This window comes from Callorhinus ursinus, unplaced genomic scaffold, assembly GCF_003265705.2.
Source record: "Callorhinus ursinus isolate GAN/ISIS: 27379988/994484 unplaced genomic scaffold, GSC_fseal_2.0 scaffold74, whole genome shotgun sequence".
Taxonomy (NCBI): Eukaryota; Metazoa; Chordata; class Mammalia; order Carnivora; family Otariidae; genus Callorhinus; species Callorhinus ursinus.
The window spans coordinates 3519885-3533830 of NW_027397136.1; the positions used below are offsets into that span (position 1 = coordinate 3519885).

At 38.9% G+C, this 13946-nt stretch overlaps 1 protein-coding gene across 1 annotated transcript in view; it reads left to right on the forward strand.

The window, feature by feature from the left end:
- The window catches only part of KDM5A (lysine demethylase 5A), a 94309-nt gene that overhangs the window by 60359 nt on the left and 20004 nt on the right, over positions 1–13946 (forward strand). Inside the window, exons 19-24 of the mRNA XM_025851972.2 lie at positions 473–828; positions 5320–5458; positions 8295–8474; positions 9058–9219; positions 11419–11970; positions 12339–12482. Coding sequence (XP_025707757.1) covers positions 473–828; positions 5320–5458; positions 8295–8474; positions 9058–9219; positions 11419–11970; positions 12339–12482 — 1533 coding nt within the window. The remainder of the gene's footprint in view (positions 1–472; positions 829–5319; positions 5459–8294; positions 8475–9057; positions 9220–11418; positions 11971–12338; positions 12483–13946) is intronic.

Genomic DNA, 13946 nt, shown 5'->3' on the forward strand with positions numbered 1-13946 from the left:
TGCCTTTGGTTCAGGTCATGATCTCAGGTTCCTGGGATCGAGTCCCACATCGGGCTCCCTGCTCGGCAGGAAGCCTGCTTCGGCGGGAAGCCTGCTTCTCCCTCTCCCTCTCCCCCTGCTTGTGTTCCTTCTCTCGCTGTGTCTCTGTCAAAAAAAACCCCCACAAACTTAAAAAAAATAAAATACATTCCTTAAAGATAAGGACTTTGTATGTTTTAGTGCTTATAACAGTTGCTGCTCTAAGTCCGTAGTCATTAAATATTGTTTGAATGAATTAATCATGTTTTAAAGTAAGTCTGTGTAAGTAACTACAAAGAAGCATAATTATGTTCTTAACTATCATATCTGGTGCTATAATGGTGAGATTATTGGATAGTCTAGAATCTGATAGTTTGCCTGAACTGTGTCTATTCCAAACTCATTTTGTATCTTTTAAATTTGTTTTTTATTTTTATTCTTTTGACTTTTTCAGAATCTGCTGGATGATGTGGAAGAGTTTCATGAACGTGCTCAAGAGGCCATGATGGATGAAACCCCAGATTCTTCCAAACTCCAAATGTTGATAGACATGGGCTCTAGTCTCTATGTGGAGCTACCTGAACTGGCCCGACTAAAGCAAGAGCTACAGCAGGCTCGATGGTTGGATGAAGTAAGACTGACCCTGTCAGATCCACAACAGGTCACTTTGGATGTCATGAAGAAACTGATAGACTCTGGGGTGGGATTAGCACCCCACCATGCTGTGGAGAAGGCAATGGCTGAACTACAGGAGCTCCTTACAGTCTCTGAGCGATGGGAAGAAAAGGCTAAGGTCTGCCTACAGGCAAGGTGAACACATATATTGGCGACTGTTGCCTCTTTAATAACTAAGGGTAGAACCGAAGGAGGAACATAAGGCTCTGTTTCATTAAATATTTAGTTAGATGTTTTATGCCTTCCCTGAGCAGCCACTTAATTATCAAATAGGTCTGCATATAAACAGTTTCAGATATTGTGTGCATGCTAGTGCAGAGTACTTTGCTAGGTACTTTAAGTGAAACAAAGTAGTATTTTGTTTAGAACCTTCCCATTACCTATACTATAGTTCAGAGCTAAGAAATGTAAAGCTCACTGCAACATGTTATTATTAACTGAGAGGTACAGAAAAATGCTATAGGAATTCAGAGGAGGGGAGGTCATTGTTACCTTTGGTGGTCAGAAGAGAAGCTTGAGAGAAAAGAAAGAACTTTAGGTAGAGCTTTGAAGCATGAGTGAGATTGAAGTGGAAGGGGCGTGAGAGAAAGATCAAGCTAAGTTTAAGGAATATATGTATATATATATAGGGTTAGGTGACAAAAGTTAAATGGGCTTTCTTGGAGTGGAGGATTTATGTAGGAAAGTAGTGGGAAAGAAGAAGCAAGAAAGGAGAACATTATGCAATTGCATTAGCATTGGCACTCCCATTGGATTTTTGAGATTTCAGTAAAGCATTCACCATACTTGACTGTATATCAACGAATTAGACTGTAATGTTCTCTATGAAAGTATTTCTTTAGCTAAAATTAAGATCTATAACTTCTCTTGTGAGGATGAAGAACCTGGCATACTTAGAGTCCATAGTTATTAAATACACAGGTCAGATTGATTGATCGATTTATTTATTTATTTATTTATAAGTGTCTCTCTGGATGTCTTACAACTAACTTTTTTTTTTTAAGACTTTATTTATTTACTTGATAGAGACACAGCGAGAGAGGGAACACAAGCAGGAGGAATGGGAGAGGGAGAAGCAGGCTTCCCACTGAGCAGGGAGCCCGATGTGGGGCTCGATCCCAGGACCCTGGGATCATGACCTGAGCCGAAGGCAGACGCTTAACTGACTGAGCCACCCAGGTGCCCCAACACAGCTCAAATTTAAAGCCTTTTCCACTTCATTCCAAGGTCTTCCACTTCATTCCAAAGTCTTCATGTACTTTACTTTGCCAGCCACTTATTTTGGTTCAGTTGACAGGAGAAGCCTTAGATAATTCAGTGAACACAGTTCTCTTTAATCAAGAAAAGGCTGCATATATTTTTGCTGGATATTTTGCTCTCTAGTTGTCATGGAGAATACATACTAAAATGTATCCATAGCTTTTTGTTTGAAACCGTCAAATTACTCTGTGTCTTCAGATTCATGACAGTTCCAGGAGCATATTAAATGGGAAAAGTTAAATAACTTTGGAATGCAAAACCATGATTTGATATACTTGATGCAACTCACTGTAGTCTACAGAATGAGATTTTATTGGTAGTAATATTTGAAAACTTACTTTCTCTCATTTTTCCACATTTAATCAATCACTAAGTTTTAATGAGTTTGCCTCCAAAATGTCTTTCATATCTGTCTTTTTCAATTCCATTGTTGCTGACCTAGTTATGGTGCTCTTGTGTTTTCCCTTAATCTTTGCAATTCCGTATTTATGGAGTACCTACTACATGCCAGGCACTATTTCTAAGTGCAATAGAGATAGTAGGGGAAAAGACCCACAAAGTTCCTGCTGTAAAATAGAGCCAACATTCTAGTGCGGAGGGACAGGTGAATAAGTGAATGAACAAATGGATGAATGAATTTCAGATAATTAAGTGTCATGAAGAAAATAAAATTGGTGAAGATACAGAGGGTGATAGGGTTTGGTGGGGATAGTGGAAAGTAGAATCTTTTGTTTTCTAACTTCTGTCAAAGTTAGCTTTCTGAAACACATCTACAATGTTCTTGGCCTCTTAGCATTGGTTAACACATGACCACTATTTTCTCAATATCCTCCTTCTTTGCTTTTGGCCTTCTCTCCCTGCCTCTCAAATAATGCCTTTCCTCAAGATTCTGGCCTAGACCACTTCTTTTTTCACTCTGTACATCTCCCTGGAAATTTCATCTAATATATTTTGTGGCTCCATTGGCCATCTTTATACTGATTAACTCCAAATTCTCATCTATAACATAGATAGTTTTCATAGATACCATCTGCCCATTAGGTAGTTCCATCGGATGTCCTTTTGGTACCTCAAATTCCCCATATCCAGAATTGGATTCATTAACTCTTTCCCATCATCTCTTCCTTTCCTCCTTTTTTCTTTGAATTACACCTTTTTTCCCCCTCCTTTAAACAAGCTTTGTAAATTAACTTTGACCTTTCCTTTCCATTTACATACCTTCAACCTCAGTTAACTACCAAGTCATGTTGATTATACTCCCTCAATGTTTATCACTTCCATTCTTCTTTGGGGTGCTGTCATAGTTGGCCTAAATCATAGGCTCCATGACCTCACCCTGCTCTCTCACATTCTCTACACTGCAACTAGTATTTTCCTAAAATACAGGTGTGGCTTTTTCACTCCCTTGGTTAGAGCCCTTCACTGTTTCCCATTCCCCTGGGGATGATATTTAGAGTCCTTCATCTGATTCATAAGACCATCTGTAATTTAGCCCTTAAGCAAGGGCTTAAGGATCTAGACTCATCCCTTGCCATTCTTCCTTTGCATTCTGTGTTCCAAGCATAGTGATCCCCCTGCTTTCCTCAGATATGCCATGTTCTTTCTTGTCTCTGGACCTTTGCACATGCTCATTTTATTCTCCTCTGGAACACTCTTCCCTTCTGCCCATCCCCTATGGTGTACCACTACCCAGCCTCTGGTCCCAGCTTTCCTGACTCACTCCTATTCAAAAAGGGTAAGAAAGCTTAGAAGTCACTTCTGGGAATCCTTCCATCACCTGCCGAGTTAGTTTAGGGTCCTCCTGCTGTATATTTTGATAGCGTCTTACAGTGCTATGAATAATCCCCCTCTACCACCACAAGATTAAAACGTTTCATGAGGCAAGGGCTCTATTACTCCTGTATATTAATAATCTCCAGGACCTACCACAATGCCTAGCACATAGTAGGATTCATGGATAATGAAACTGTTCCCACCCTCAGCTTCCTGTTGCTTCCATGGCAAAATTCATGGCTCTCGAGACCTCTTACATCTTTTTGCATCTTTCTTTCCTGTCAAATTCCCCACTTCTTGCTCTTAACTCCTACCTCACACCAGCTCCCATCTTAAACTGGACTACCAATTTTTTTTAAGATTTAATTTTTAAAAAAAATTTTTTGTTATGTTAATCACCACACATTCATCATTAGTTCTTGATGTAGTGTTCCATGATTCATTGTTTGTGCATAACACCCAGTGCTCCATGCAGAACGTGCCCTCCTTAATACCCATCACCAGGCTAACCCATCCCCCCACCCCCCTCCCCTCCAGAACCCCCAGTTTGTTTTTCAGTCCATCATCTCTCATGGTTCGTCTCCCCCTCTGACTTACTCCCCTTCATTCTTCCCCTCCTGCTATCTTCTTCTTTTTCTTTTTTCTTAACATATGTTGAATTATTTGTTTCAGAAGTACAGATCTGTGCTTCAACAGTCTTGCACAATTCACAGCGCTCACCATAGCACATACCCTCCCCAATGTCTATCACCCAGCCACCCCATCCCTCCCACCCCCCACCACTTAAGATTTAATTTTTAAATTAAAAAAAAATATATAATCTCTACCCTCAAGTGGGGCTCGAACTCTTGACCCTGAGATCAAGAGCTACATGCTCTACCCACTGAGCCAGCCGGGTGCTCCAGGACCTCTAACTTATTTTTAAATGTTTCTTCATGTCTTTGTTCATTATATTCCTGGGTTTTTTTCCTTAACCTTTCACTTGAGAAAGTCACACTTTCTTAAGCCTCAGCTCAAAGCCTCAGCTCCTGTAAGCAGAATTAATCACAACTTCCCATAGTGGTGAGCCTGTAGTGATTTGCTCTTCGTCCCCCGTACATGTTTAATTCTTATCTTTTATTCTGATTTGTTGAGGATAAGGTCTATCTTACTCATCTTTTAACTGGGTGGTATTGAATGTAGTTGAATTAAATGTACATGGTCAACATTACTGGACTTCTAGACTATTGCTTTCCACACTGCTGGTATGTGTCTCTGACAATTTCAGATATTGTGGAGAACTAAAATAGATCCAGTTTAGTGTAGTGAAAAGAGCAAGGGATCTGATACTCATTCTGAATCAGTATTTCAGCTGTGCCATTCATTGTATTAAATGACTTTGGGAAAATAATTGATTTTTGAGTTAAGGTTTTCTTATTTGTAAATTGGGAATAAAGGTAATAGCTGCTTTGCCTCCCTTATAGGATGTGGTAAGAACTAAATGAAATCCTGTATATGAAATTTCTATGTACATTCTAAAATGTTATTTAAATGTTGGTAGCAGTTTGACTTTTCCTCATGTATCTGCCCTATCTTTGTGTTTTTTTTTTTAAGACCACGGCACAGCGTGGCAAGTTTAGAAAGCATAGTGAATGAAGCCAAGAACATTCCAGCCTTTCTACCCAATGTGTTGTCCCTGAAAGAAGCATTACAAAAGGCTCGAGAATGGACGGCTAAAGTGGAAGCTATTCAGGTAAGGAGCCTCTTGAATTATCCCACCATTTGGGTGATGCTCTCTTACAGATGAATCCTTTAAGCCTTTAATTCTTTAGAGTAGAATAACCATAATAAAATAATAGTGCTTAAAATTCAGTTGTTTCTGATTTTGCATTCAAAATAAATATTACCTATTTAAATGTTACTTGTTTCTGTTGACTCCCTGCTATGAAAGATGACAGAATTAGCTATTTATTTAACTCTTAGCAATAGGGAGTTTATTCCCTGCTGTATTCTTTGAATCTTTGCCATGTATGCAAATAAATTTTAAAATAAGAGGCAGAAAAAAGAAAATGAAATTAATATTACTGAACACCGTAACGTTCATGGTAGGTATTCTAGTTGTTTGGGAGTAGAAATGTGAGGGAAGGGTATAAAGACAGTACCTGGCCCTCAGAAAGACATGTATTATATATTTTAATTTAAAACAATATATAATATTCCTCCTGAATTATAAAAACCTTGCAGCATTTTCAGTATTGAGGATGTACCTACTCTTTATTGTAGAACTATATCCAAAGAAAATGAAACCAACTCTCGGCTGTCCCAAGAGAAGAACATATTCTAGGTGTCAAGTTCTAATGACTTCTGTTTTAGTTTGTTTTCAGTTAACTTTTTCTGGGAGCTTCTTAGCTGCATTTTTCTATGCTATTTAAAAAATTATCTGTTTTCCAAACTGAGGATTGCTGGAGGGGTGGTGGGTGGGTGGGAGGATAGGCTAAATGAATGATGGGCATTAAGGAGGGCGTGGGTTGTGAGGAGCACTGGGTGTTCTCTCTCAGTGATAAATCACTAAATTCTGTTCCTGAAGCCAGTACTACACTATATGTTAACTAACTTGAATTTAAATAAAATATTGGAAGAAAAAAAATTATCTCTGTTTTCATCAGGACAGCTCCTCTGTTTCATCTTTAACCTATTTGAGGAGGTTGGTTGTCCTCAAATGTTTGATAACCCTTGGTTGGCTGTTAATTTATGACCACAAGACCAAGTCTACAAGTATAGATGGCTGTCTTGTGTTTCCTCTGTAATTTTGAAGGACTTGCCCTCTGCCAAGCCCTCCCTTCAGTGGGGAGACTGACTCGTAGTTTCTAAGTAAGTGGATAACTTCTTTTGACAGGCAGACTCTTCTTTAAGATACAGCGCTTGGGAGCAGGGTAAGTCAAGTCTTAGCCAGGAGGTCTTTCCTAGTCAAACAGCTATAGTTGGGTACAAGAAGGAGTAGCAGTAAACATGGTATTTCTCAACTGTATCTGTTTGAGTTTTCTTTTCTCTTCCATTTCACTATTCTTTAATCCTAATACCACAGTGATTTAATTATACCATTATAATATCTCTTAGGGCTAGAACCTTCCCATTATTATTATTATTATTATTATTAAAATTTCACTTAAGTTGGGGTACCTGGTTGGCTCACTCATTGGAGTGTGTGACCCTTGATCTCGGGGTTGTGAGTTCAAGCCCCACATTGGGTGTGGAGCCTACTTTAAAAAAAAAATCACTTAAGTTTTTTGCCTTTATTTTTCCACATGTTTCAGTGTAACTTTCAAAATGAATTTATAGGCAAATGAGTCAGTTAACATAGGAAATAACCTTTTATTGGAATGTCTATTTATAGCATGTAACTATGCCTTTCCCTCATTCAGGGCTTCTGAGTAACAGTGAATGTTAAGGACATATATACAGTTTCTTACAGGAATGGTTATGTGTTCTGTCTGCCTGGAGATTCATCTAATCTAAGCTATCTGAATTACTGCCTGTTGGCTGCCAACCCACTTCAGCTGTTCTTGCCAAATCCCTGGAATGGATTACTTACTAACCCTCTCACCTCATATAATGATTTATTTAGTAAATTTACAGCAGTAATAGTTCTAAAGACTTCATTACATGGAAATACTGAACCATTGTGACTTAGGCAAATATCTGTTCTCATCTGTATTTATGTAACATAAAATGGAGGTGGTTATCAGAACTAAAATACTGCTTTGTAATTGTTGGAAAAGTTTGAAAGACTTTGAAATAGGCAAAAGAAATTACCGGATGTCCTTTTTGTGGAGTACTGGATATTGTCTGGTGAACTCTCCAGGATTATCTCATTCTAGGAGTGTGTGCTGTAGATTTTCTTTGACCAGGCTATTTTACAACTCTGTCAATTATTAAAAAATGATAGTAATACAAATGAATTATGTCCATAGAAAATTAAATTTATCTATAACAGAACAATTTATTTCCCCATGGTAGAAAAGATGATTGAATTGTCCCATATGATATTAAATGTCTGTTTCCATCTATTAGCAAATTTCTTCTCATTCCTGATTGTATTTATATATGTCTGTTCTTTTTTTTTTTTTTAAGATTTATTTATTCATTTTAGAGAGAGTGTGTGTGTGAACAGGAGAGGGGCAGGGGAGTAGGAGAAGGGAAGCAGACTCCCCGCTGAGCAGGGAGCTGGACACTGGACTTGATCTCCTAACCAGGAGATCATGACCTGAGCTGAAACCAAGAGTTGGATGCTCAACCGACTGAGCCACCCAGGTGCCCCTATATGTCTGTTCTTTAGATTCTTTTGAACTGATTTTTACATCTTAACTGGTTCCCTCATTAATTAATAAAAATCTTTGACGGTATGAACTTACAGAATTTTTAAAAAGGACATTGGAAGCTCTATTAGTTCAAGAGATACAGTTAAGTTTAAAGAATAACACTTAAAAAAAACTTAACATTAAACTCTTTGTAAGATCTTCCAACCAATATCACTAGATAGACTCCATAAGAAAGTGTAAGTTGTGTGAGAATGCACTTTTGTTTTTCAGAGTGGCAGCAACTATGCTTACTTGGAGCAGTTGGAGAGCTTATCTGCTAAAGGGCGACCTATCCCTGTGCGCCTGGATGCTTTGCCCCAGGTAGAATCACAAGTAGCAGCTGCACGGGCATGGAGAGAACGGACTGGGCGGACCTTTCTTAAGAAGAATTCTAGCCATACCTTGTTGCAGGTAAAGAACAGTTGGTAATTTAATACCTGTAGGTAGGGGTTTTATTGGTGAGGGTTGTTTTCAGTTTATCTAGTCATGGTTATATAAGTGATTCCTATTAAGTGATATCAAATGTTGACTGGAAATCTGGAGCCTTAGGCAGACTTATCTCCAGTTCATCTTGTACTGTGTCCAGATAAAGTAATCAGCCTGGATCTTATCTCTGTTACTAATGGATTCTGTCCTTGAAATATTTTATACTCCTTACCCTTTTCATCTTGAGCAGTTGAACATCCTAGTAGTTAAAGGGCATAGGCTTTGGAGTAAGGTACTTTCATGTTGAGCACTGGCTCTCTAATTGCTAAGCCTGTGTCCTTGGGTAAGTTGTTTTCTTTCTGAGCCTTAGTTTCCCTGGTTTGTGAAATACAGATGATACACCTACTACAGAGGGTTGTTTTAAGGTTTGAGTTAGGTGTGTGTAGAAGGTACATAAGAAAGTGCCTCAGACAAGATGAGTGGTCAGTAAATGGTTCCTTTTTATTGTTTTCAGTTTTAAGATTTTTTTTTTTAAACTAGAACTCAGTGTTTGGTTTTATTTTTGTAGGTGCTAAGTCCCCGGACTGACATTGGTATATATGGGAGTGGTAAAAACAGAAGGAAAAAAGTAAAAGAACTAATAGAAAAAGAAAAAGAAAAGGATCTGGACCTTGAACCTCTGAGTGATCTGGAGGAAGGATTGGAGGAAACCAGAGATACAGCTATGGTGGTAAGAAATTTTGTAATGCATTTTGAGTCTGCTTTGTGAATACAAAATTCTATGAGGATATTAGCAGATGCACTGGTTTTAATGTTCTTAACTATTTTTATTTGTGTATACTTTATCTTTGGCTTTATAGTAAAATATTTCATTTTTTGTATTTGTAATCGAAGTTTATTAGTCTGCTCTCTCCCTAAAATTGTCTTTTCCATATCTCTGTTCTTTTTTTTTTTAAGTTTTTTTTTTTTTTTTTTTTTGCGAGAGAGAGAATGAGAGACAGAGAGCATGAGAGGGAGGAGGGTCAGAGGGAGAAGCAGACTTCCTGCCGAGCAGGGAGCCTGATGCGGGACTCGATCCCGGGACTCCAGGATCATGACCTGAGCCAAAGGCAGTTGCCCAACCAACTGAGCCACCCAGGCACCCCTCCATATCTCTGTTCTTTATTATTGTTTTAATAGTTGTCTAATATTCCATCAAATTGTCCATAATTTAACACTTTTCTGATACATCAAATATTTTCATTATTACTAATGTTTGCTATTATGGATAATATAAAGTGAACTTCTTTATAAAGTCTTTAACTTTTTTCAAATTATTTTCCTATACTTGGCTCTTAGGAATGTGATTACTGGGTTAGAATTTAATAGCATTTTGTGACATTTAATCCTGTGCTTTTAAAAGGAATTATATCCGTTTAATGATACCAGCTGCTATTTAAAATATCTCCTTTCTCTTCTTAGTCTCATTCATAATATAGTGAGTGCTCAGGAAAATACTTGTAACTCATTAGAATGATGGGTGTTTTTGGAGAGGAGGAGGAATGTGTGAAGATGACTACGAGCCTGAGGATGTAAAGAGAAATAAAAAATGAGTTTGGGCTGTATGTAATAGTAGGGAATTACATACATTAAGTCACTTGATAACAGATGTTTCTGCCTACAAATGATCCTGGGTTTTTTTGTTTTGTTTTAAGATGTATTTATTTGAGAGAGAGCACACAAATGCATGAGCGGGGCAGGGAGGGATAGAAGGAGAGAGTGGAGGGAAGCCGACTCTCCACACAGGGGGGAGCCTGATGCAGGGTTCAGTCCCCTGACCCCAAGACCACAACCTTAGCTGAAACCAAGAGCTGGATGCTAAACTGACTTAGCCACCCAGGCGCCCCCAAATGATCCTGTTTTGAGGCCAGTAGAAATGATTTATTAGCGAGCCTACCTAACAAGTCAGTCTTGCCAGATGAATAGAACTGGAAATTATTTCAAAATTGTTTCAGAGTTACCACAGTTTGAAAAAGAAAATATACTGACAGTGTTCCTGATAATTAAATTGTTTACTTTTATTTATTTTTTTGAAATGAGTTACATAAAACCTTGTTATAATTGGCCATCAGACTTTGTTATTCTACTTCTACATGAGTTGGAGAGGCTGTTTAGAAAGAAATAAGAATTGGGCACCTGGGTGGCTCGGTTGGTTAAGCGACTGCCTTCGGCTCAGGTCATGATCCTGGAGTCCCGGGATCGAGTCCCGCATCGGGCTCCCTGCTCAGCGGGGAGTCTGCTTCTCCCTCTGACCCTCTTCCCTCTCGTGCTCTCTGTCTCTCATTCTCTCTCTCTCAAATAAATAAATAAAATCTTTAAAAAAAATAAATAAAAGCTTATCTTAAAAAAAAAAAGGAAAGAAAAAAGAATTGACTGTATAGAAGTCACCCCCAGGGAAGGAATTACAAGGGGATAGGGAAGTAATATTTATTGGATGTTTACCTTGTGTGAGGCACCAAGTTAGGCACTTTCATGTGTTATCTTATTTAATCCTCAAAACAACAAAATGAGGTTGGTTGGTATCCTCATTTTTCAGAAAACAGATTCAGAAAACTTGTGCGCCAGATCATCCATTTATAAGTACAAGCACCAGGCTTTTTGCTCAGGTTGCTTGACTCCAAGGCATATTATCTTTCTACTGCACCCTACAGAAGAGTTCAAAGTACCCTACTGATATAAATTGTCCAAATATGGTAGCACTTTGCCCATTTCACAGATGAGGAATGTTTGCACCCAAATTACAGGAAATGATTGATAAATGTTTGTTTTTAAGGACAATACTTTGTTACAATGAGGGCACAACGTGGAGATGATCCCTCAGCTCTGAGGATTTGGCATTTTTGGAATATTTTGCAGTGACTCTTTTTAATTAAATGTTTGTTGTATACAGGTGGCGGTTTTCAAAGAACGGGAGCAAAAAGAGATTGAAGCCATGCATTCCCTCAGAGCAGCCAACCTAGCCAAGATGACAATGGTAGACCGCATAGAAGAAGTAAAATTTTGCATTTGCCGCAAGACAGCCAGTGGGTTTATGCTACAGTGTGAGCTCTGCAAAGACTGGTTCCATAACAGCTGTGTTCCCCTTCCTAAATCAGGTTCCCAAAAAAAAGGGTCTAGCTGGCAGGCTAAAGAAGTAAAATTCCTTTGCCCTCTTTGTATGCGGTCTCGAAGGCCAAGGTTAGAGACTATTCTCTCACTCCTGGTATCCCTTCAGAAGTTGCCTGTACGTTTGCCCGAAGGAGAGGCCCTGCAGTGTTTGACAGAACGAGCTATGAGTTGGCAAGATAGAGCACGGCAGGCCCTAGCCACAGATGAACTGTCCTCTGCCCTAGCCAAACTGTCTGTGTTGAGCCAGCGCATGGTGGAGCAGGCAGCTCGAGAAAAGACTGAGAAGATCATCAGTGCAGAACTCCAGAAAGCAGCTGCTAATCCAGACTTGCAGGCAAGTTTAGGGTTTTCTTTTTTTATTTCATGGGATTATGTGTGTAAATAGTAAATCAAACATATCTTATCAGCTGATTAGGAAAACAACAGCAAGTTGCCAGCAGCTGTGTTATCCATAACATCTTTCTGGATACACCTATAGGATTTTTTTGGGTATATACCTAGGTCATTTTAGTGAACCATTACCTGGAAATATCATTGAGATGGACCTTGGCATCATAACCAAATAATTTGATCGGTACTAACTGTTGAATTTTGTTGGCCACTTTGCAAGTTCATTACATTTAGGTGGTCTTAAGTGCACATTCATTACCCTTGTTTATTCAGTATGTCCCTCTGTTCATCTTGGAATTGTTTGTTGTTTAGGGACACTTACCTAGTTTCCAGCAATCTGCTTTTAACCGGGTGGTGAGCAGTGTATCTTCTTCCCCTCGACAAACGATGGACTATGATGATGAAGAAACAGATTCTGATGAAGATATCCGGGAGACATATGGCTATGACATGAAGGTAATTAATGGACAGGCATACATGATCACTGGGCTTGTTAAAACTATTGAACACTGATGTTTGAAGCCTGGAAGTAGAAGAGAAAGCTAATCGATTTATCCTGGGTTTATGGTGATAGCATTTTTTTCTAAGCCCCCCAAAATGTAGGTAAAACAATTTTTTTTAAAGGATGGAATTTTTAAAAAATCTGTGTTTATTTTCTTCACCTTGTAACTCCTTATGACCTAAAGGGACTGGAAAAATTAGGCATTTAGATTACTGAAAGCTTTCGTGGCTTATTTCAGTATTTCGTTTCCTTTGAGTTGTTCAAATCTGTATAGTTATGTTTTAAGAACCCATTCTAGCTGTGTTTCGATTCTTTTGCTCTGATCTCTCATCTGGATGGTGCTAGATAGAATGTCCTATTCAGAGATGAGTTATACTTGAGCCCATGGTTCAGATTTGCAGAGTTACAGCTGCAGCTAGAACAAATTACCCTCAATATGATTCTTTTTTTTTTTTTAAGATTTTATTTATTTGACCGAGACACAGTGAGAGAGGGAACACAAGCAGGGGGAGTGGGAGCGGGAGAAGCAGGCCCTGATGTGGGGCTCCATCCCAGGACCTTGGGATCATGACCTGAGCTGAGGGCAGACGCTTAACGACTGAGCCACCCAGGCGCGCCCCCCCCATGTGGTCTTTTGATAATGACACTGCACTGGTTTTGGCAAGTTTGTTTTGTGTTGGATCCTATTGGCCTTTTATTATTTTGTGTCAGGCCCAAGCCCTTTGTCTTTTACCTAGTAATAACGTGATCTAGGCAGAAACTCTGCCAGGTTACAGTTAATCCATTGATCTGTTTTATATTAGTCTTTGTTGAACTGTTTAGAATTTGTGTCTGTAATCAGAGAGTTCATACTCTGATATGTGAAAAAATGAGGGTGCATTTTTTCCCCCTACTCTTCAACTACCTTTTCCTTTGTCCTTTCAGTATGCAAATCAGGTAGGTAAGCTCATTCTTAGAGCATGAATATCATCAGCATTAAAAAACGGATAGGGGCACCTGGGTGGCTTAGTCGTTAAGCATCTGCCTTTGGCTTAGGTCATGAACCCAGGGTCCTGGGATCGAGCCCCGCATCCGGCTCCCTGCTCCGCGGGGAAGCCTGCTTCTCCCTCTCCCACTCCCCCTGCTTGTGTTCCTTCTCTCGCTGTGTGTCTGTCAAATAAATAAATAAAATCTTGAAAGAAAAACTCAACGAATATAAAATTAAAACCATCCATCATAGATGCTTATAAATTATCTGCTGTAAAATATTTTTCTCAAGATAAAAATTGATCTTGGGGGAATGTTTTAATGAGGGTATTTTTAGTTTTATGAATTAAAGACTTGAGCAAAGTTGAAACTAAGGTAAAGGTCTAAAGGAGCAGCTGAACAGGAATGCAGCCCATGCCACATATAAGTTAGTTAGCTAATACTAGAATTGC